Below are 24,358 nucleotides of genomic sequence, written 5' to 3'. Positions count from 1 at the left end.
AAGAATATAATATTTTAACCCAACTCTTCATTCAACTTACAAACACAGAAACAATATATTAAAATTTTTAAATTCTCCTTTTGTTTTTTAAATATTAATTTGGAATTACATTAAATTAGATTAAAAAATAAAAAATGTATTTGAATATATTGAAAAAATAAAATAAGATAGTTTACTTAATTTATTTTTTATTTGATTATAGATTTTTGTTCAATTAAAACAAAGAATTTTAAATTTTAACTGCTATTATAAAAACAATATGCATTATACAAATACATACTTAGATATATCAAATAAGTAATTATTAATAATATTATTTTTGTCTTAAATATATTTTTAGGATCTTTGAAAGATTTAGATCTGCTATTTAGTATAATTATATAATGATAAATCTTACTAAAATGTAAAGTAAAAATTTAATGTATTAGCTTTAATATTTTTATGTATGCAAACATATTAGATACATACAACACAAACACATTATTTATTGTTAAAATGATTGTTTTTTATTTTGAATATTTATTTGGAATTATTATAAATTAATTTTAAAAAGAAATTATAAATAATATTTATGTAAAGTAAATATTAAATTAATTTATATCTATTTTATTTTTTTAAATTAGTTTATTTATTTATTAACTTATTTAATTATCTATCTATTTATTATTTTCTTAATCTTTTTCTCACTTCTTTTTGAAAAAATCTTTTATGCTTTTTTGCTTAAACTTAAACTAGTCTAAATTTGCTATATTGCACACATTTTATTGGTTTTAATTTGAGCTTTATTTACTTAAACAATTTTCATTTACTTAATTTTATGAATTATTACTCTACTATGATTCTATTTTTAAACTATCAGATTTTTTGTTGTATTGATATTCTTGCAATAAATTAATTTTGGTTTATCCATCTTCCTCCTCCTATTTTTCTTCTGTATTTATAATTTCATTTTGTTCATTTTTTATATCTTCTTACTTTTCTTTTTTAATATCTTATTATTTTACTGATTCATTTTCTTCCTAATTTTCTGTTTTAATTTCATCATTTTTTGTTTCTGTTTCTTCTTTTTCAATTTTCATGTGTGATTAATCATTACTTTTTGTTATTTTTTTATCAATTAAAGCTGAATTATCACTCATATCTTAGTTATCAAACATTTAGGTATCAGTATGCTCTGTTTTTGTTTAAATTTATTACTTCTAATTTTATTCAATCTCGCATTTATCTTAATTTTTATTTTCAATTAGTTTATCAATACATTAGCTTTCTTGTAAAGTTTCAAACTTGATTTATTCATTTAAAGTTTTTTCTATTTAATTACAGTCAAGTTATTTAGATTTTAGATTATTAATATTATTTTCCTATTCATCTTATTTTGAAAGTTCTTCTAAGTGCATATGATCTTCTTGATGTTAAATTTCTTCTTTTTATTCATTGTCATCTTCATCTTCTTCAAATATTTCTTCTTTGGCATCACTGTAGTTAGCATAATCTAACTTAGCCTTAACTTCAGAAATCTTAGATGAAGAGCTATTTGTTTTACTATCTTTAGATTTTTTAGTCTTCTTAGAAGTTGTAGTTTATTCTTCTATATCTTATAACTTAGTGCTTGAAGATCTCTTTTTATTTTAAGTTTATTTTTTTTATTATTTTTTAGAGGATTTTGAATCACTCTTCATTCTTGAAGAATCATTTTCTTTTTCTTTGGTTTCTAATTAGACTTCTTCTTATTATTACTACTACTCTTAATTTTACTTTTTATTGAAAGCATCTTTGAAATCATCATAATTAGGAGTGTCTATATTTATAAAGTAGTCTTTGTAAATCTATCTACGCTTTTACCTTTGATTTTCATCATCCTTTAGATCACAAAACTTACACACAAAGTTTAATTAATCAGCTTCATCAATTGTACCTTTGAACCCTATGCACTCAAAATGATACCATTCTTAACATTTTTCACACTCTAAAATAATAAAAAAATAATTTTTAATAATTAAAAAGTAAAAAAAAATTGATACCCATCATCTAATCTCCCTCTTGATACTTTCTTCTGCAAACACAGTAAACTTATTCAGAAGTTTCTATTAGATAATAATTATAATTTAAAAAAAATTTTAATTATTTTTAATATTTTAAAATACCATCAACAGGCTCATAATTATGAGGAACAACTTGCTCAATAATGAGTTCTTATTGTTTTAAATTTTTTTATTGTTTCTTATCATTAGATTTATCTCTCTTTTTATTAGTCCTTCTGATAGCATGCTTAGCAAGTTCAAAACCCGTCTGAGATTTTTATTTCTTCTAAACTTCTTTTTGCTCTTTCCTTTCCTGAATTTCTAATTTCTTTTTTTATCTTTCTTATGTTTTTATGAATATTTCAGCTATTTTTTGCTATCTTTTTTATTATTTTTCAATTTTCTTTTATTCTTTTTCCTTGAGACGCTCTTCTTTGGTTACAATCCTAATATTTTTAACTACACTTACTGTTTTAAGGTACAACTACTTGAATTCTTTCTTCTTATTTTTATCTCTTTGAATTCTTTTGTATCTCTTGTAAATTTAAAGTGTAGATAGAGATTTATACTAAATATCCTTCCAAAAGGGCTCTTCCTTTCTTATGAAAACTCTATTTTTCCATAAATTTATTTTTTTTACGGATTTAGGATCATTAGCATTTAGCTTATTATCATCCTTATCAATCTATTTTTAAGTAACCTAAATATTTTGACCTTCTTCATTTTATTTTTTTGAATTAAACTCAGAGTTAATCCTATTCAAGTCCTCTCTATTAGTTTTATTTTAAATAATTGAGTTGAATTTAGAGCTTATCAAAATTTATCAAATTAATTTACGGAGTTAAGGTGTCAATATATTCTATCATTTTGTGAATGAGCATTTACTAAAATTCTTATTCCTCTTTATTTGTCTCTTCCTCATTTTTGGTAATTTGTTGTCTTATCTTTTTAGCACTAATTAAAACTTTCTTTTTCGCAGGAGCCTTCTTTTATTCTTTTTCTAGTTATCTATCACGCTCTTTCTTTGTGTTTCTTTCCTTCTTTCTAAATTCCCTAGATCTTTCGATACTTCTACAAAATTTTATAATTTCTTCCTAAAATTAAAGAAAAGTTAATGTTTCATTTTTGAAGCTTTTAAAAATTACTTTATATTTTTTTTCTTTTTATTCAAGGAGTCTTCTTAACTTTAGTGGGGTATGTCTTTCACAGTAAATTAAATATGCTAACTTATCTGTGTTCCTAATTTCCATATAAATATTTTCTCTACGAGCACACTCAGGATGGAATGCCTCCATACATTTAGTCTTTGCACATTAAACACAAGATCCTGCTTCTAAAAAACATGATAAGTAAAAAATATTTAAAAAATTATTTATTTGCTAATAAGAAAAATGTTACTCTTCTACTTACAGATACTGCATTCCAATTTGAATCTCTGCTTATCTATATTCTCTATTCCTTTTATATTTGTATAATAGTTTTTATCATCAAAAAAGCATTCAGGAGTCCATAAAGTGCATGTAATATGGCACCACACAAAGTATGGCTTAGGTTCATTCTTAAGCTCTTCCTCAGTAAATTCTTTCAAGTAATGGAAGTCATAATATTAGCTATTACTTTCTTCTTCAACTTCTTCGTTTTCTGGAGAAGTATGCTTAGAAGCACTCCCAACCTTATTTTGTTTCTCATTAGGATCCTCTTTTTTTATAAAAATAAAAATTGTAAATAAACAAAAAATAATATTTATTTTTACCATATCTTTATTTTTTATTAGGTGGACCTGCCTTACAAGTTTTTTAAAATTCGTAATATTGTGTATTTGTATGCTAAAAGATATTAGAAGTAATTGGGATTTTGCTAGGCTTCATAGCACCACCTCTCTTTGTGCATAAAGCACAGCGTAAGTATTTACCTTCTGGACCAAAACTTAAGCACAGTTCACAAATCCAGTCATCATTAGGGATTTTGGGAATACCATAACATCTTTGATGTACAGAAATATTGCATTTCTATTAATTTTAAAATAGGATCAATTTAATTATTGAAACAATTTAATAGATAATTTATAAAAATGCAAGCTTAGAGTTTAAAAAATTATTGAATAAATAGATATTACAGAGCAAAATACAATTAGATCATCATCAGTATAATCTCCATCATTGCAAATTTAGCAAGCCATGTCTTCCATAACTATTTTTTCATGCTACTTTGTGTGTTGCTTCTTCTGATTTTAGTTTTAATTTTATCTTTCACTCTCAAAATCAATAAATTGCTGTTTATTCTCTAAGAAATTAAGGTATTCTTATTCCATGCTGTTTTAGTAATGAATATCAACCAAAATATCATTCATATCTAATTCTTAAGGAGTGTAAATAAGTTTTTCATTTTCAATATCTTTTTGCATGTTCTTTTTTAAATTTTCAACCATATTTTTAACTTCCTTCTCCTATTAAAATAGGTGATACTAGTAAAGGCTAATAATTTCATCTAAATCTTATTTCTTTAGGGCTTTCAAGATTTCTTCTTAGTTAAAATTCCTCTCTTTTGGTTTTTATATGTCTAATCTTTATACTAATAACTTATTTTACTTGTCTTACTTTCTAATTGAAATTTCTTCATCATTATTTGTGATTTTAGTTTCTTCTTCATCTAATTTTTCTTCTTCATTAGAATTATTGGCTTCTATTTTTGCATTCAAATTATCTTCATTAGTTTACTCTAAATCACATTTTTTTTCCTTTTCATCAATTTCATCTTATGATTGTGAAGGTTCTTCATTTTTTTATTTAAGCTAGCTTTCTTCAGAAATATTATTTTCATCTATTTCTTTTACAATCATAACTGCATTTTCAGAATTTTGTTTTTCGTTGCATGATACATTAACATTTATCTCATCTTTAGTGATATATAAATGCCTAGAATCTTCCTCAACTGTAGTAGATTCAGAAGATGAGCAACTTTGCTGATTTGTTTATTGCAATTCCTAATTAATGTAAAAGGAATAAAGATCCAGTAAATCATTACGGACACTTTAAATATATAAATCGTCTTCGAAAGTGTAATCTTCTTTCAATTCTGCACTATTCCTAATATTTGCTTATGGCTTATCATATTTTAATTTTTTAATAGCTTATTTTATTTTTTAAATATATTCCTGGCACTGCTCATCTGTTGGTTCTCCCTTTAGATTCTAATAAGACTTATTTATTAAAAGTAATTGTTAATAAAAGATTACATTTACATTATAAAAATTTATTTCAAACAGAAAAATGAATAAAAACTTAAAATAATAGTTTAGATATTATGGTATTAAAATAATATTTGAATTGCATTTAAATTAATATGTAAGTGATGTTATTTTTTCATCTATCTAAAGCTTTTATAAAATGTAAATTTTAGATTTAAAGTAGTGTGTGTGTATTCGTTTAATCAATGTTTATTTCTTTCTTTGTTTATGTATTTGGGTATTTAAATAAAAGTTGATATTTTAAAATGTAATTATATAATCTTTTTTTGACAGGTTTTAATATAAAAAGGTTTTGGGGCAATTAATTATAAATCAACAATCTTATTCAGTATATTGATTTAAATAATATCAATTTAAATTAGATGTGTGAACAAATTTTAAGCGCAAATCAAAATTTAACAAGTCATACTTATAAAATATTTAATATTGGAAGCAGTAGCAAGTTTCACCGAGTATCAATAATGCTAGTATATTTATTATTAAGTAAAACTTATTTACTACTGCAAATTGCTCAAAACCCCAAAATTTACTTTTATCTTTCCACCATAACGCCTTTATATTTTTAATTTGATAAACTTATAGTTAAAATTTTACCTTATCTTTAACTCTAATGACTTAAAATATCTATTATCTCTCTATTTTTTGAAGTAATTCTGTTAGTGTCTAAGCGGGATCATTAGTACCTATAGTTAGAGACCTTGGAAAGTATTCTGCGCATACCATAAACCAAAATGCAGCTGGAGTTAAAAGCTTTACTATTTTTATACAATATTACTTAACTCTTGGTCAGATAAAAGCTTATGAAGAATTTTTCATTAAATGTCTATTTCATAAAATACAAAATGAAATTTGAAATATAATGTCTTACTTGGAGGCGTTTTTAGCTAAGGGTTGTTTGTATCAAACCAATCAAACTTCTTTAAGTAGTTTATGGATTTAACTAAATCTTAATATTTTTTCTCATTTTTATTTTTATCGTCATCAAGATCTGTTTCATCTATCAGCTTTTGGCTACGATCGCAATCCTGTTTTATTAATATGAATTATTATTGCCATTTATAACTATTATTCCTATTTAAATATCATTTTCTAATATTTTGTATTACAAACTTGGTAAACTTTATGATTAAATGGTAAAATTTCAATTTTAATCAATACTTTTACATTAGTCTTGCAAGTGCTATCGTTATTCTGATCAAGATCCTAGCTGGACATGTTGTTTATTTTTAAAATAACTTCTTTTTGTTAGGGATTGATCTTAAATAAAAGGATTTATTTTCTTAAACTTGCTGTTTTGTACTTTGTGTTTTTGCTTTCTCTGCTCCTATTCCTTTTTCTTTCTTGCAAATAGTTGTAGTTTGTTTGATTTTATTTTTAATTGTTACTTTAGAGCTTTCTTGATTTCTAAAAGAGTTAACAAGCAATTAAGTATATAGATATATAGATAGGATTTGAGTATTTTTACTTATAATTGAATATAAGATTTATTATATTTTTGTTAGCTTATTTAATAATATATGGTTTCCATTTATTTTTTATTTAATTTTGTATACAAATATGCATATATCTTTGCATTCATATAAAATTTCATTTATTCTTGAAGGAGATGTTTAATAAATTTCATAAAATTTTTCTTTGATTGCATGTAAATCTCTTTATGTTATTATAAAAATTATAAACTGCGCGCATAAATATTTTTCTTAAACATTCATCCATCATTCAGATTTATACAAAAATTTTTCCTTGTTAATAGCATTGAAATTTCTTTTGATTTTTATGAATTTCATTGTTTGTGCTGAAGCTACATTATTTTCTTATGGAAAAACTAATAAAGATAATACATACAATGCTACTTTCCTTTTTTCATAATATATTCGCGCCACAACTATATTCTTTAATTTTTAACAATTTATAAATTAGAAGTATAGTATTTGGCTCCATACAGTTTTAAAAATGTTTATACCATAATTCATTGCATACATTTTAAATGTAAAATTTAATGTACAGTATCTAAGCATATTCAATAAATAATCATTTTATACTTAAATTTTTGTTTTATTTTTTTTTGGAATTCAATTATTCAATTCGAATTATTATTATTATAATTATTATTCATTAAAAGTTTAACCTTGTTCGTTTAATCTAATATAAATTTTCTTATTATTTTCAATAATTAATTAAAGGTAAATTAAAAATTTTAGCTAACTATCCGTTAAAAAAACAGAATAAATAATTTTGGAATTTTTAAAAAATATTATATCATCTATAAATTAGCTAACAAAAAAATGATAAATTATTAATTAATTTTAAATTAAAATATTGTGTTTCGATTTGCTAAATTATTTTTATGAAAATTTTTTTTAAATTAAATTTCAGTGAATTGCTGAATTTTCATTTTCATATTCTTGTTAAAAATTTATTGAATAGGTTTAAAAAAATATATTGGATTTTGTTATTAAAATAAAATACTTAGAGCTTTGTTATTTATATTTGAGATAATTAATGTGAATTATTTAATTCTTATTTGTTTTAGAAGAAATCATGCTATTAATATTCATTTTAAATCATAAATTTCAATAATAGGTACATTTATTTAAAAGTTAACTTTCATTTTAATATAAAATACTTCAAGATTAAGTATTTATGTTTAAGATAATGAATATGAAATATTTAATTAAATTTTAGAAGTATTTGTGCTTTTAATATGCACTTTTAATCATAAATAAGTTTGTTTTAAATATTTTTCTTTCATTATAATAGAAACTGAAATATTTAAATAATTTTTCTAATTGTAAAAAAAGAGCTAAATTTAACCAAGATGAATTAAATAAAATAGTAAATTTGTAATGTTAATTAATATTTTAATTATGAAATAGAATAAGTCTAACTCATTTGTTATAGTTTTAAATTTTAGCTCTTAAATATCTAATAAATTTAGTCTGATTATAAATTTGAATTGGTTATATAAAAATCAAATTTAATTTCTTACTTAATTTTACAAAAATGATATTTTGATCTTAGAGAATATCTGTCTATTCATCAAGGAATTAATTTCAACTTTTTTAAGAAAACCTTTATTAATTTCTTTTTTTTCAAATAAAATATTTCTTTCTTTTTGATATTTATTTACATATAAATAAAAAGATAATAATAAGAAGTTATATTTTAATTACACAATTGATACATTTGCAATTAACAGAATAATATCTTATAATTTACAATAATATTAAAATTCTTCGAAATCTTTTCTTTTAAGTAGAACTATTAAGGATACAAGTAGGAAATTTAAATTTAAAAATGTATAATACCTTTTATTTTCTAAAATGTAAAGTATATTACAGATTAGCTCAGAAGAATATAAATATCTACTAAATAAAACTGCTCTCTATTATAGTATAGACAAGCTTTTACTACATATCTTTGTGAAGTAGAACTATGAAGAGCGAAGTACTAAAAGTTTTGTAAATTTAATTAGATATAAGATTACTATGTAAAAGTAATGCTTTTTAAAATACTTACTAATTCTGATCTTTACATTGTATTATTAAAATAATGTCTTTTATTTTTTAAAATATATCTTAATTTTTTAATTTTCCTCATATATTATATTTCAAATTATCACATTATATTAGCATTAATAATGATAAAAAGAGAAACTAAAAATTAAAGATTAAAATTGATAATTACTCTTTCTTTGATTAAGATGATTGATTGATTTCAATATTAATCAGTAAATAATGAATGTTTTAATCTATATTATGCACTAAAATAAATTAGAACTAGAAAAGCAATTAATAAATTAAACTTATATGATTTGCGTCATTCAATTCGTAATTTTTGTTACTCGATAACTATTGAAATTTTATATTGTTACATAGATTTTTATTTTAATCTTTAAATATTAAATTTACCTTTGATACTTTTTTCTAAATAATATTTAAAAATTGGTTCTTTTTTATTATTTTTGGTTACAGCCTATTATATTTATTTAACATTTATTTATAATTTTTATTGAAATAAAATTAGATTTTTGCCTTTATCCTAAATTAAATTTATCTATTTTTAACATTTCATTATTCTAATTTTAACTTTTTTGGAAGAAAATACAGTTTTTATTGTAAAAGAATAGTAGATTTTAATTAATGCAATCAATTTAAATTCTTCCTAAATTTAGACTAAAATATGTAGCTTTAAATTTTTTTTCTTTTCCAACACCAATAGAATATTAATAAATTACTTTTATTTTAATAAATTCTTTTTAAATTTCTTATCTAAGTGAGAATATCTAAGTTCATTTTTATATTTGATATAGAAAAATTTTGAAAATTTAAATGTTTATTAAAGTATATAATCAAAAAATGGAGCATAGACCTTCTAAAAAAATATGTAGAGAAATGATATGTAAATAAATCTTCAACCGTTTACGCTTTCAAAAAAAATGTGTATTTTATCTTTTTGTTTTTAAGTAAATATTTTTGGTATTCTAAGTAATAATTTGAGTAAATAAGAAATTATCAGACACAGTTATCATTTAAAATATCTTTGAATTAGTTAGGTGGGTTTTGTTAAATAAATCATGCCAGGTATTTTAAAAAGGCTCTTACTAGAAAAAGAGTAATCCTTCTGATTTAATATTTTTTTCAACGCATGATTTCGCAAAACTCCCATAACCAATTTACACAAACTCCCACAATTAGAAAGAAATAAGTGAAAATGTCTTTCTTTTTGGATAGTATTTCTTTGTAATTAATGATTATTTTTTAGGATATTCGTTATCAAATAAATTAATGATCTAAGCTCTTAACATTTTTAACTATTTTAAATTTAGATAATATGCTAGACTCAACTAAATATTAATTATCTAAAATTATTTAGCATGAAAACAGTACTCAAAGATCGTAGTAATTAATTTAAGCTGAATCAAAATTAGTGATTATATAGCTTATTTTACAGTCAATCTGTAGAATATACTATATTACATGAATATTTCTTCAACTATTCCAAAATATAGATATTTAAAAAGCCAAAAATGTAGTCTACTTAAAAAAAAGTATATATGTTTAATGAATATAAATTTAGATTGTTTTGTATGTTAGTTTTTTTTTGAAAAATGTATTTTAGTCGTTAAGACGATTGAAGAAAATATAAACAGACAGATAGATAGATACAAGTATATATACAGAGTAATTTAGTAATCTAGTATTATTAAGATAAATTTATATGAGATGATGTTTATTTTGGTTTATAAGTTTTTTTGTCAAGAAATTAGAACAATTTTTACATAAGGACAGTTAAATTAATGAGAAGAATGAGAAATGAGTTTTTTAATAATTGAAGTGTGAATTTATTTATGATTATTTGTTAGTTTTTGTTTATGAAGGAAGTGAGTGAGATAGGTCATTAAATGTTTGTTTGTTTGTTTATTAATTTATTTTTTAATCAAGTAGTATCATGATAAATCAATGTGATAAAGCTTCTAGCATCGCATTCACTATTTCTTTGGTGAATTAAGGGAATTTTTTGTAGGGAGAGTACAGTCTGATTATGTGTTTATATAATTGAGTCTACTTTAACTTCTTTAAGGTTAGCTGTAGTAAAATTAATTATTGCGAGAAGCCTTCATACATTAAAGTATAGCTTCACGGCAAGCTTCAAGCTCTTTTATTTCCTCAGGACTCAATTTAATTTTAGGTTATTTTGCTTGAGTGCATCCCATTTTAAGAGTATATTTAAGTATTTATTTTATTGATATTAATAAATTTATTTGTTTAAGTTTTTGAATAATTTTTTTGTTAAATTTATAAAAATTTTTAATTTTTTTGCTTTTAAATAATTATCATTTTGTCTTAAGTAATATTTTTAAAGAGATAGCTATCAAATAATTAATTAAAAAATCATCTTTGTACTATATTTATAATACCAAATTAAATGTTCTATCTGCATTAACTTTATTCTTCTATCTAATTCTCCTCTAATTAGTACTACTTCAAGAAATTTATTAAATGCGAATTCTGATGCAAATATTGCGAGATATTACTTTTTAATTTGCTACATATATTCTAACTCGAATTTTTAAAAACCAGTAATAAATACCATCTTTGTTCTAAAAGTTTCTTCGAAAATCATCTCACCTTAAAAAACATTGTCTGAAATACTTTAAACAACAATTTATCTCATAAAATTTTTGATAGATTTAGAACCAATAAAAATTTTTGATGTACTTTTTATTTTATTGGCTTTTCCGTTTATTTGAGAAATTGAAATTAAAGCCGTCTTTATCAACTTTACACAACTAAATAAAATTTTAATCGTGAAAAATTAACAAAAAGAAAGCATGCAGTAAATTTGTTGTGCATTAATTATGGAAAATCATTGATACCATTAAATTTATATTCTTGAAAGCTAAATGAAAAGGATGGTTTGTTAGTTAGTTGTTTAGGAATTTTTTATTAAAAATAGTAAAGAAAGAAATCCGTTTACTAGTTTACTAGAAATGAAATAATGAATCCTTGATTATAAAAAAAAAGTAAAGTTAAATTTATTGCTTAAGTCGAACTTACAACTAAAATAATAATAAATAATCATATTTCAACCCTCATAATTAAATAATTAGGGGATTTCAATAAATAAAAATTTAAAACAAAACAAACTCTTTTTTTTATTTGGAAATAAAAATAATATGGAAACTAATTGTTACATCTGCTTAATTTTTTTATCATAGGTTCCTTACATTATTGACTGAGAAGTAATTTCATTATCATTTAATTTAATAAAATACCATACTTTTGTTGTAATTTAGTCACTAGCCGCATTTACTAGCTTAACAAAAGCAAGAATAAAAAACAATTCAAATTTTTATAATTGTAACAATAAAAAAGACTGGTCGAATTTTGTAAAATTTAAAATCAATTTTATGAATTTTTTTTTGCTTATTTTCTGTACAGTAAGTGTATTCTACGTAAAATAATGTAAAAGAATGATTGATAGTAGTTGAATTTCATTTCTTCACTAAATAATTAATTAAAGAAAAATTTACAATAAAACTAGTGATTTAGATACAATTTTGGATTCAGTAAACACTAATGCACTAAATATGCTGTAAAAATTTTACAGCAACTTTTATTCTTAAATAATTTACTTAGACGAATGGTATTTATAATATTTATAAGAAAAAATCCCATCAATTTAGTTCTATTTTTATATAAATTATAGTGCTAATATTAAGTTTTAATTATAAATCTAGAATTCAACCATGATATTTTAAATTTCGATTCATTAAAAAAATCAATAAAAATTAACATTTAAAAATGAAACTTTTTTAATTTAAAAATATTTTCCAAAATACTGAAATTGTTTTAAAACTCCATGCCATAAAAAACAAATATGTATGCTAATTGCTATTTGAGTAAAACAAATTATCTAAAATTGATTGCTTTTACTATTAATTTAGGAGCAAAAATAACTAAAATAGACATTTCTAAATAAAGAAGTAATCTTTTAATCAAAAAATATAAATAAAAGTAAATATCAAATTTCATATAGAAGAGACCGTTTGATTTCTTTAGATAATTAAAAATGACACACTTTTTAATTTTTGATATAATAAACAAATTTCAAGCAGAAAATACATTCAATTTAGATAGTTTTTTTTTCTATAGCTTAAGATTAATTTTAGAGTAAATTTATTATACCCTGATAAACAAACATTATCTAAAAATTCATCCATTAATTTAATGTAAATGTAAATTAGAAATATTTTTGTTTTATTTTTAAAAGCTTACACCTTTTATTTTACAAGTTTGATTAATTCCGATTAAGCTTATAGAGTATTATATTTAAAATATATTTTTCAAAAAGCCAATTAAATTTTTTAAAAAAAGATATTTTTATAATTTTACCTTTTTTATTTGGTAAAGCATCTTATAGAATAACAAAAAGATAATTTTATTCAAATTAATTAATCTTTGAAAAATTTATAAGTTAATTTTGAATAAATTTAAAATTTTAACATAGTTATTACTACTAGTATTTTAAAAACTTAAAATTACAACTCAAAATTTCTCTCTAATAATTTATAATAGAGAATACATTTTTAATTATTAAAATATTATTAATTTGAAAAAAATATATTTTTTAGTTTTTTATTTTATTAGATTTATAAAAATTAAAAAAATAAACATTTATCCATAATAATTTATCATCATCAAACTGTACAAAAAAAAAAGTTTTAAATAATAACTAACAAATTTTTCTTTAAATAAATTTATTCAAAACCATTCATTCTAATAAAAATAATATTATTATAATTCCACATGCCATTCCATATATAATCCAATAGATATTAGTAAATCAACTATGTAAAGTTTTTTATAAATGAATTTTAAAAACAAATAGTTTGTTTTAATTGAAATACTTTAAAATATGTCAAAATATTTTTGATATTTTATTTATTGTATATGAAAAATAATATTTTTTTAAGTTCTTATTATTGCTTATAAAAATCATATTATGAAAAATTATTATTTTAAAGTAATGCTTATAACTAACTTACTTTTAAAAATTTTACTTAAAAAAGAATAGTTAATTGTATTAATTATTTAGAATATTCAGAATTATTATTTATCAAAAATTAAACAATTAATTCAAATAAAAAACTTGAATTTATTTTAAAAGCAAAGATTAATATGGTTTTCTTATCTAAAATTTAAAATTAATTTTTAGAATTTAATCTACTAAATTAGTTTGAAATTTTAACTTTAAATTTATCATTTTTATATATATAATATAATTTATTGAAATTTAAGATAAGCTTTTATTAATATTGTTATTAATTATTTTTATAATAAAAGATATTTTTTTGATTTTGAGAATAATATTTGTGCGCGTGTGATGTATACAATCATAACAAGATATGAATATTTGATAAAGAAAAAAATTAATAAATTAATAATAAAAATAACATCAAAAATTGGGATTTATAAATAAATAAGATATTATTAATTTTAGTAAATATGAATTTCACAAAAATATTAGTATTAGCAATTATTGCAACTAGTTTAGTTAACGCCATCGAATTTTCTTATGATCTTCCTGTTAAGAAAATTCAATGTTTTGGTGACTCTCTTGGTAATAGATTTCAGATTTATACATTTTGTCTTGATTGCGATCAAAATTCATTAATTGAATAATTTAGCATATAAATTTTAAAAGAAATTGAGCAAAGATTGCCCAAAAATCATTTTATCTCAAATCATTTTTTATTTAAAAACATAAATATTTATGTTTTCTTTATTAATAGGTGAATTAATTACTGTATCTATAGAGTTATATAGCCCAAATCCTAATTATTAATTCAGAGTTTATGATCCAGAAGGAAAGCAAGTTTACAACATTACAGAATCTTCATAAATTAATAAAAAGGTGAGAAAAAATTGATATTAGAAATATTTTAAGAAGAAATTAATGTTTTTTATTTATCATTTAGATCATATCTTTTTTAAATTACTTGCTGTTAAAAATATTTTTTTTAAAATGCAAACAAAGGTTATTTAATTTGTTATATTAATCGTTTTTTACATAAATATATAGCTTGTCTTTATTACTCAAAAAGAAGGTAATTTCCAATATTGTTTCTCTAATCTTGAGGCTGTTCCTATTAAGGTTAAATTCAATTATAAGACTGGTGTAGAAGCTAAAGATTACTCATTATTGGTGAGCAAGAATGATTTGAAGCCTATTGAATTGTAAGTTGAAAAGATGTCAGATATGTTAACAAATATAGGAAAAGAAAAGAGAATGATTAGTAGAAAAGGAAGATATATTTCTCGTGATGCAGATGAAGTTAGTTTCAAAGTTTTAGCTTTCTCAATAATTACTTTACTTTTGATGGCTCTTCTTACTGGTTTCCAAGTTGTATATCTTAAGAACTTCTTTAAATCTAAAAAGTTAATTTGATAACAAAACATATGTGCATAATATTGCTTAAAAAATAAATTTGTTAATTGTTTAATATTACTAAATATTTAACAGTATACAAACGATTTTATAGCTGTTAACATTTTTCTAATTTAATAACTTTTACAAAAATATTCTATAAATCCATTTGAGAGTCTTTTTAAATTATATATCTCACGTTTATTTATTTTATATGATTAATTACATTGGTTAAAGTACATATTAATCACACAAACTATTTATTATGTGGTATTTAGGTCAATAAATAGTTTCTAAATAGATTTATTTATTTTAGATAGGCTAATTATAACTCTCTAATTATTATTTATTTTTAGAATTTATTAATAAAAATTTTTAAATAATGAATGGAATTTATTAATTTTAAAAAATTGATATTTAAATGTTTATCTAAATAGAGAGACCTTTAAATATAATTAAAAATAATTCTTTAAAATATTACAAATGTACATGCTAAATCAGAAAATATAATCAAAATTAATATAATTAAAATATGCTTTGTGAGACTATTTAAAATATGGGTTTTAATGATATATAAAAATAGAAAATTTATTCAATTAATTTGAATATTGTTTCATTAATATTTTTTATTATAAAATTCTCTATATTCTAATTTAAACTGTTTAATTGTCTAATATTATTTTAATTAGTAATGATAAAGTTATCAATTAATTATGAAGATTATTTATTTATTTATTTATTTATTAATTTTAAAATTAAAATAAAATAAGATAATATGAAAAATACTCTAAATTCTATTATTATTAACAATAAATTGAACAGATAAGCAAAGTAAAAGACAAGATAATAATATGAGTTATTTTATTAAGGTTGTATCACTTATACAACACTTAATTATTTATTTATTTTGTGTAATGAATTAGGTTTAACATTCAGTCTCTATATTATTTATTGAAATAATATCCTTTAAATAATTAAAGAGATTAATATAAATTGGTATTTAATTGGTTAGGAAATTGGAAAAAATTAAAAATATTAAAAATTTATAATTGATTTTATTAATTTGATTTTTGTTACTTTTATTAACTTTTTTTTAAATTTTTTTGTTCTTATTTAAGCTTTTTAAATTATTTAAATTGAATATAATATTTTTAAAGTTTTAATTTATTTTATATAATCCCACTTAATTTACCTTTTATTACTTATTTTAGTTAAATTTCTTAAATTAAAAAAATTTTCTAAATTTATTTTTTAAAATTTATAAAGATTTTTTTAATATCAATAATAAGTAACATAAATTAAAGATATCATTAATAAATAACACAAATATTTAATTGCTTTGTATACTTCTCTTAGTTTATATTTCATTTTTAATTTTAAGCTATTGAAAATATTTAAAAAATAAAATTAAAATAAAGAATGACAGAAATAAATAGAAAGTAGACTAGACTAAAATTTTTTATCTGAATAAATTATTGAAAAAAATGTAAATTATATTTTTAAAAAAGAAAAAAATAGAAAATAAATTTTAGAAATAGAAAAAAGTGGGTTAAGTTAAAAATTGAGGATATAATAATTTGAACAGATACATACATACATTCATTGTATTTAAATTTAATTATAAAATAATTAGATTGTGAATTTGAGGATGAATGTGTTAAAAATCTTAAAAATTATTAATTTTTTTGATTAATTAGTAAATTATATACAATTTTTTACAAAATTATAGTGTTAATAATAAATTTATCATTATTTATTTACTTATCACTCTTAATAGTATTTTTTGATTAAATCAAAATTTAAATATTGTTTTAAATTTTTAATATTTGATTTGTAAAGTTAAAAGCAATCAATATAGCCAAAAGAACAAAGAATCAAATTTATAATAAGCCAGTTAGCTAGCTTTTTACATAACATTTGATACCGAGAGACCCAATTCCAAATAAAAATAACAGCTAAAACATACATAGTTCTAGTATAAATAAATATTTAATTTAATCTAGTATGGGAAATAATTAGCAAAAAGTTAGAGAAGGAGAAAGAGTAGAGATAAGAAATAAAAGAAGTTTTAATCCAAATTCAAGCAAAAAAATAAGAGCTTCAAGCGCATTACAGTCTCATTCAAGCGCATTTGTATAAGATTCTGCAATTTAATCAAGAGGAACTGCTAATTTTGGATTACTTCCAAACTAATTTGTTTAATCTTAAATTGTAAATAGTTATTAGCAACAACCAACATTTACTAACAATAAAGTAGTATCATAATCTGTCTCTCCTATTAATAATATTAATAAGCTAAATGTATCTAATAACTAAATTTATACACCAACAAATCAAGGATAAGACAATATGCTTGGTTTAACACCAAGGACATTTTAAAGAGCAAATGATGCTAGCACTAATAATAATATGGCTAATTATTACAATAACCTAACTTCTCAAATAGTTTCAACACCAAGCAATAATTAAACTATTCTTTAAAGTAAGGCAATAGATAAATCATAAATACATTCAGGAGCAAACACATTAGTTTTAAATAAGTATTATAATGGAAAAAACTAAAAAAACAAACCAAATTTTGTAGTGAATAAATATTTTGATGGATAATTAATAGATTAAAATGTACTGAATAATATATCATAGAATCATTTGAATAAAACTTAAATCAAAGCCGATACAAGTTTTAATACAAGTATGAGCACTAGAAAAGATAGGTTACCCATGAGTGAACGTTTACTCCATCGTAGGCATAGTGATAATTCTATTGCAACCTTTTAGCAGTAAATTGAAGCCTTTACTAGAAGATCTATTAGAGAAAGAAAAAAAAAATACAAAAGATATGAGAATTAAGAGAATTTTGTTAAAGCTATTGAATTTAGTGCTGATTATAAACTGTGTGCAAATCTTTTCACTGGATCTTCTTAAACTTTAGTACAACCAACTTTATTAGTTTATAATTAGGATCTTCTCTAACCTATAGATCCAACACAACAAAATTAAAAATCTCCCTTACAATCTCAAAGAGCTTTAGAGCTCTAAATTTATTTATAATTCTTAAATGATACTGAGAATAATTCAATTTCAAATGTAGATTTTATTCAACTAGCTAAAGAGAAAAAAGAGGATGAAGATCTTAAATTAATTTAATATTTAAGGGAATAGCAAAAAAGTAATACATAAATACTCAAACATCCTAGTAGATTGAACTAATAAGTTTAAGAGAAATAAAAAAAATAAATTTAAAATTACTTTGAAAGCAAAAGTGAGCTGCCAAATAGAGATTTTGCAAATATGATTGATGAACAATTTAGAAAGGCTAATTAATAATAAAATGGTTTAAATGCAAATAGTTAAATCCAAGCTTAAGCAAATTAAATTACTAGTAATTAATAATTTAATATATTTGACAAAAATAGTAATTAACTAAATCCTTCATTCTCTTAAAATCTAAATAATAATAGCAAAAATCTTCATCAAATTTAAATGTAGCTCTTTTAGCAGTAATCTAAAAATATACAAGCAACTATGAATTAATAAATTTAAGAAAATACTCACAATCAATAAATTTAAAATGGAAACGGTTTCTCAAAAAATACCTTTTATCAACGTTAATTGACCCTAGGATAGTAAGAGCAAGGAGACAACAATCACATTACAGAAGAAGAATGGAAAAAATTGGCTAATCCTCTGCATGACAATAGCCCAAAGCAGATTTAAAATGAAGAACATAATTTTGAGGAACAAAAGAATTAGTAAAATTTAAATAGCGATAATGATGATGAAGATGATGATGAAAAATATATCAAGGTTGATTTCGATAATTAAAATTAACACTTTAATAATTAAAACAGTCCTTTTGCAAAAAATATTATATAAAACTAAAACGGATTCAGTAATATGTCTAGCATAGTTATGAATAATTCTCAATAATCAGAACAAATTTAAAATTCAAAAGAAAATGTTTAAAAATAGAATGAGGATAAAACTAAAAATAAAAAAAAAATGTAGCATTCTAAGTAAAATAGCCAACAGTCAAAGTAACTTGGTTAAAATATAAACAATAGTCAAAAAAATATGATGCAAAACTAATAAATAATGAACAATTAAGAAAATATTGTATAAAATAGTAGTTTAAAAAGTAAAGTTTAAAATAATATAATTAACTCATAAAAAAATAAAAATTCAAATTTACCTGAATAATAGTAGCTTAACAATTCAAATCCTAAGAAGATCCCTATTAAAATAATTGGCTTGCAGATAGCTGATAGTGATGGCATAAATTCCTTAGATTAGTTTCATGAAGTTTAATCAGATGAGATTTATGATCATAAGCACTAAAATGATCACAGTCCAAGAACTCACTCATAAGATAATAGTTTATTAAGAGAGAGTCAAATATCAGTTGTATCTGATGAAGAAAAAATGTTACATTTTTAAAACTAATTGAAAATGTAATAACAAAAATAAAATAATTCAACTAATCAAGTTTTTCAAAATCAAATTGAGCAAAATTAATAATCTTCAAAAACAACCCACTTTCTGCCAAATTTTTAATTTAATCATTTACCAATAAATGCAAAAGGCACAATTGTAGTAGATTAAAAAAATAATCAGAGCTTGATTTAAAATAATTTAAATTAATAATAAGATTTTGATAAAAAGAAATATTAAAATTCATATCATGCCTCACCAGATAAGGATTATAATTCCGAAGTAAATGAAAGCTTATACTAAGATGTCCATAAATTAGAGTAAGAAGACAATATTAGAAGATTGGCACTTAAAAAAGCAGAAGAAGAGTATGATTTAGAAATTAGAAAGAAAGAAATTGAAATGATGCTCTTAGATAAAAGAATAGAATAAAAAAAAGAAACAAATTTTCAAAGTCATAGGAATAAATAATTTAGAATGGAAGAGTTGGCAAATAAACATTATTAAGAATTAAAAAATTAATATGAAACAAACGATCATGTTGATAGGATGATTGATTAATCTCTCAATAAGAACTAAATTGATGGATTTATGAAAAGATACCAGAATAGTACTTTAAATACAACAAATCCTATTTAAAAAGGAAATCAGAGCAAATTAAATACCTTTAATTAAAGCATTAGCTCGAACTATCCATCTCAAAAAAAGGGAGAAGTATTGCAGAATTCAAACGATAAATATAAATCATCATACATGAATACTAATCAATATTAAAATTAACATAAAAAAAAGAGAAATATGTAAGTAGATTCCTTCAAGTAAACACTTTTTTAAAATTAAAATTATCTTTAGTCAAATCAGTCAAGTGCTGAAAAAAAGCAAGAATCTGTTTTCAATAGCAAATTTTATTAAGAAAATGAGTAGCAATTAGTCAAGAATATTATGAACTAAAACATATTCAAAAAAGAAGACTAAGAAAATTAATAAAAAAATGTTTCTGAATACTATCTTTAAAAGTTGAAATAAGGACAATTATAAAGAGAGAAGGAAAAGTAAGAGTAATTAGCTTATTAATAAAAGTAACACTAAGACTAGTAAAATAAGTTGTAAAACTAAAAAATGGCAAGATTTTAGTCTGAAGAAAGTTAATAATATAACCATGATGGATAAGGCATTGATAATTTAGATTTATTTTAAGAATTTGATGAGGCAGAAAGCCATCACTAAGATGAAGATGATGAGAATGATCATGAATATATTAATGAGTAAGATAAACTAACTGAAAATGAAGAAGAATATGCAGAAGATTCTGATGATAGCATGCATAATTATAACTAAGAAAACAAACCAATAGAATTAAAGATGGATTTAAATTATTTCAAGAAAAACAGAAAACATACTTCTGATTTTAGCGAAGAAGAGGAAGAACATAAGAGTGGTGTAAAATCTAGTTAGACATAAAATTAAGCAGAAGTTATACCTATTTAATTAGATATCAAAGATTTTATCAAAAAGAAAACAGAAAATAATAAAAATAACAATTTAGATAGCAATTTTTAATTCGCCTAAAGTGTAATTTAAAGTTCAAAAGATGCTTCTCGAATATAAAGAACTGATCAAAGAAAGACAGGAAATAATCTGACTGAAGCATAAAATCTTGTATAAAGTGTAAAAGAAAACATGAAAAAGGTTAGTAATAATAAACTTGCATAAACTCAACAATTGGAAGTTAAGAGAAAAGATAGTGAGAATTCACCTATTAGTGCAAGAGGAAGCATTCCAGGTTTTGGAGATAGAAAAAATTCAGAGTCAGAAGGCGAATCAATATTAAAATCAATAACTTAGCAAGTCATAAAATTGAAAGGCAAGATAGAAAAAGATAAAGTTAATTTAGACTAAAGCAACATAGAATACTAAACAAAAATTGCAAGTAAAGTTATTAATACACTAAATAATAGTAAAGATGGCAGTCATTATGGCTATACAGAAGATTTGATGAATAATAGTAATTTACATCCTTCTTCTAGCAATAAGATATTAAATTAAATATCATCTTAATAGAATCTTGGTAGCCAGAATGAATTTTTTTAAAATTAAAAAACATCCAAATCTAGTACAAATCTTAAGTAAAATCAATTACAAAGTTAGCCTTTAAATTCTCCATAACAACAATAAAATCCTTAGCAATAGAAGTAAACACAGCAATTTTAATTTTAGCAGTAATAATAATAACAACCAATTTTGATAAACATTAATCCTACTACCCCTTCAGCTTCATAGAAGTCTCATTAATCCTTAGGCAATGATTCTAAAATATCATAAAGAAGCTAATTAATTCAATAAAACTAAATGAATAGCAACAATACTTCCAATAAATAGACTCCAAGAAATAATTCTCACAACTAAAAAAATATTTATAATTAGTAGGAAAATATGAACTTTCATTCTCCCAACACTCTAGGTGATCCCAATTAGAGTATTCCTATTCAATTTAATAAGGCTGTATCTGAGTATGATTATGAGTCTTAATCTCAGTTTAGCTCTTTCCCTAATGAGGAAAAGATGAATAATAAAAGGTAAAATATCATAAAAACACTCTATATTGATCAAAAGTAATATTCTGCTTCTCCTTCTGAACAAAAATTAGGTTATGATGCTGCGATGGCCAAACGCTAAAATACACTATTGGCAATTAATTCTTAAGTCGAACAAAGTGATTAAAGTCTGAACAATAAGCCATAGAGCTAATTCTATAATAATAATTAGCAAGATAGAAGATAGAGTACTAATTCATAAATTTCAATACGCTCAAATGCTAACAATTTACCAGCAACTAATGCTATAGAAAGCCAATAGTATATCTAAAAAATAGAATCTAACAATTAATTACCATCAAAAATATCTAGTTAAAAGTCAATAGATATAAATGTGAAACAAAATAATAACAATCAATTCGAAAATTTAAATAACTTTTAAAATAATAAGCCTAATAATTTAGATTCAATAGATTAGTAATAAGATCATGATGAATATTTCGAAAATTAACCTGCATAATTTTAGTAATTTTCCTCTCCATTGATTGACTAAAGTATAGTAAGAAAACCATCTTTCACAAAACCTAGATCTTCGAAATTTACAAGTAATTTAAATAGTGAAGGAGGTAATTAAACAAGCTATTTCTTTGATATGCCTGAAGATACCCTAGGAAAGACAGTAGAAAATGATGCATTCTAATTTGATTAAAATCATCCAGATATGAGAAAATAAAGTTCTGGGTATTCATATCATTCGAATAGCTTTTATGCTATGAACAGTTAAAAAAGTTCTGTTTCAAATAAGCAGTTATAAAAAGGAGGAAATAACTCTCAAAGAGCTTCAAATGCTGGAATTGATTTCTTTAACTTTCCCAGTTAAGGTTAAACGTCTAGTCATCAACAAATACCAACTTCAAGCAAATAATCAATAACAGAAAAAATGTCAATGTAAAGTTAAGTGGAATAAAATCAACGCAGATCATCTTAACAATAAAACTTTGACTTTTTTTAATTTCCTACACAGAACAATAACAACAAACCATAAGAGAGAAATAGTTATGTTTTTGACGATAATCATATTAAAGAAAATCATGAAAATAATTATTTTCCCAATCGTTAGTCTGATAACCATGCTTTTAACAACTAATAAAATGATCTGGATTTACATTAATACGAGAGCAACGATTATGTAAATAAAGCTAATTATTAACCTCATTAATACTAATATAATAACCACGAAGATAATTAAGATGGTGGTTTTGATTTCAATGCCTTTGGGGATCACTATGGTGACTAAAATTATTAAAATAATAGTAAATAACCTTCAAATATAAAAATTGATGTAAACATCATTAAAAAAAGATGAATCAATTTTTATCATTTAACTAAAATAATTTGTTTACAGATTGATAAAGTAAAATAAATTTTTTATTTCTATACTAAATATCTATAAATTTAATCAATTTAGTTTAATTATTTAGAAACATATTTTTGTATCAAAAGTTTATTGCTTTCTATTAAAAATAAGTTAATTAATTTTCATATTAGATAATTATTTTCAAAAATTAAAATTCAAACATAAATTCTTTCCTAATAGTTTTAATTTTATATTTAATTAATTTTCAAACCACAGAAGAATATTTGAGTCTTTTTAATATTAGATCTTTATGTACTTAGTATCTTCTTTTGAAAAAGGATTATGAGTTAACACTTTGATTAATAATTTAACGCAAGTAAAGCTAAATGAAGATATGCTTAAAATAAACAGATTCTATTAAATGAGTTTTTCATAAGCATTTTTCATTGAAAATGAAAATTTAGAATTTGCATACTTTAATATTATATCCATCCATTACTTCTTATAATTATAACATATTTTTTTCATATTAATCCTTATTTTTTGCAATATTTAGCACATTTATTTTATGCCAAGAAGTTATCTTAATTTTAAATGTTTTATAATCAATAAAATCTTTAAATAAAAACAAAATATATTAGAATTTATCTTAAAAAATTTACAATTGTGAACGATTGAAAAAATGTTAATTTTTAAAAAATAGGTTGTATTCCAGTGTGTTTTAAATAAATTTATGGTGTTTTTAATTTATTAGATTTATTTTGTTTAATCATATCTTTATATTTATTTATTTTTTAATTCATGTTTTATTTTTTTTTATTTTTATTGTGTCTAT

General features: G+C 21.5%; 4 protein-coding genes across 4 annotated transcripts; 2 read left to right on the top strand and 2 right to left on the bottom strand. All coding sequences in view use genetic code 6, as the record gives it.

Moving 5' to 3' along the window:
- Window positions 1-683: 683 nt before the first annotated feature.
- On the bottom strand, window positions 684-6,720 carry TTHERM_00502120 (PHD zinc finger protein; the record flags this gene model as incomplete). The annotated part of the gene is made up of 11 exons (XM_001022266.3): window positions 6,433-6,720; window positions 6,137-6,293; window positions 5,863-6,023; window positions 4,138-5,220; window positions 3,775-4,030; window positions 3,420-3,719; window positions 3,167-3,354; window positions 2,859-3,115; window positions 2,145-2,791; window positions 2,022-2,084; window positions 684-1,966 (listed from the first exon to the last, which is right to left on the bottom strand). The coding sequence occupies exons 1-11, from the start codon at window positions 6,481-6,483 to the stop codon at window positions 684-686; spliced, it is 4,446 nt and encodes a 1,481-aa protein (XP_001022266.2). The 5' UTR covers window positions 6,484-6,720.
- Window positions 6,721-10,756: 4,036 nt separating this feature from the next.
- TTHERM_00502110 (hypothetical protein) lies at window positions 10,757-10,984 on the bottom strand (the record flags this gene model as incomplete). Its single annotated transcript, XM_001022265.1, has 1 exon — window positions 10,757-10,984. The coding sequence occupies one exon, from the start codon at window positions 10,982-10,984 to the stop codon at window positions 10,757-10,759; it is 228 nt and encodes a 75-aa protein (XP_001022265.1).
- A 3,295-nt stretch (window positions 10,985-14,279) lies between these two features.
- Window positions 14,280-15,222, top strand: TTHERM_00502100 (emp24/gp25L/p24 family protein; the record flags this gene model as incomplete). Its single annotated transcript, XM_001022264.1, has 3 exons — window positions 14,280-14,394; window positions 14,567-14,688; window positions 14,857-15,222. The coding sequence occupies 3 exons, from the start codon at window positions 14,280-14,282 to the stop codon at window positions 15,220-15,222; spliced, it is 603 nt and encodes a 200-aa protein (XP_001022264.1).
- Window positions 15,223-17,205: 1,983 nt separating this feature from the next.
- TTHERM_00502090 (hypothetical protein) lies at window positions 17,206-23,532 on the top strand (the record flags this gene model as incomplete). Its single annotated transcript, XM_001022263.2, has 1 exon — window positions 17,206-23,532. One exon carries the CDS (start codon window positions 17,206-17,208, stop codon window positions 23,530-23,532), a length of 6,327 nt encoding a protein of 2,108 aa, XP_001022263.2.
- Between the last annotated feature and the right edge of the window lie 826 nt (window positions 23,533-24,358).

The sequence above is a fragment of the Tetrahymena thermophila genome (genome assembly GCF_000189635.1).
Source record: "Tetrahymena thermophila SB210 genomic scaffold scf_8254487, whole genome shotgun sequence".
Classification (NCBI taxonomy): Eukaryota; Ciliophora; class Oligohymenophorea; order Hymenostomatida; family Tetrahymenidae; genus Tetrahymena; species Tetrahymena thermophila.
Note: the sequence above shows the minus strand (reverse complement) of the source record. Positions and strands in the feature narration are given on the sequence as shown.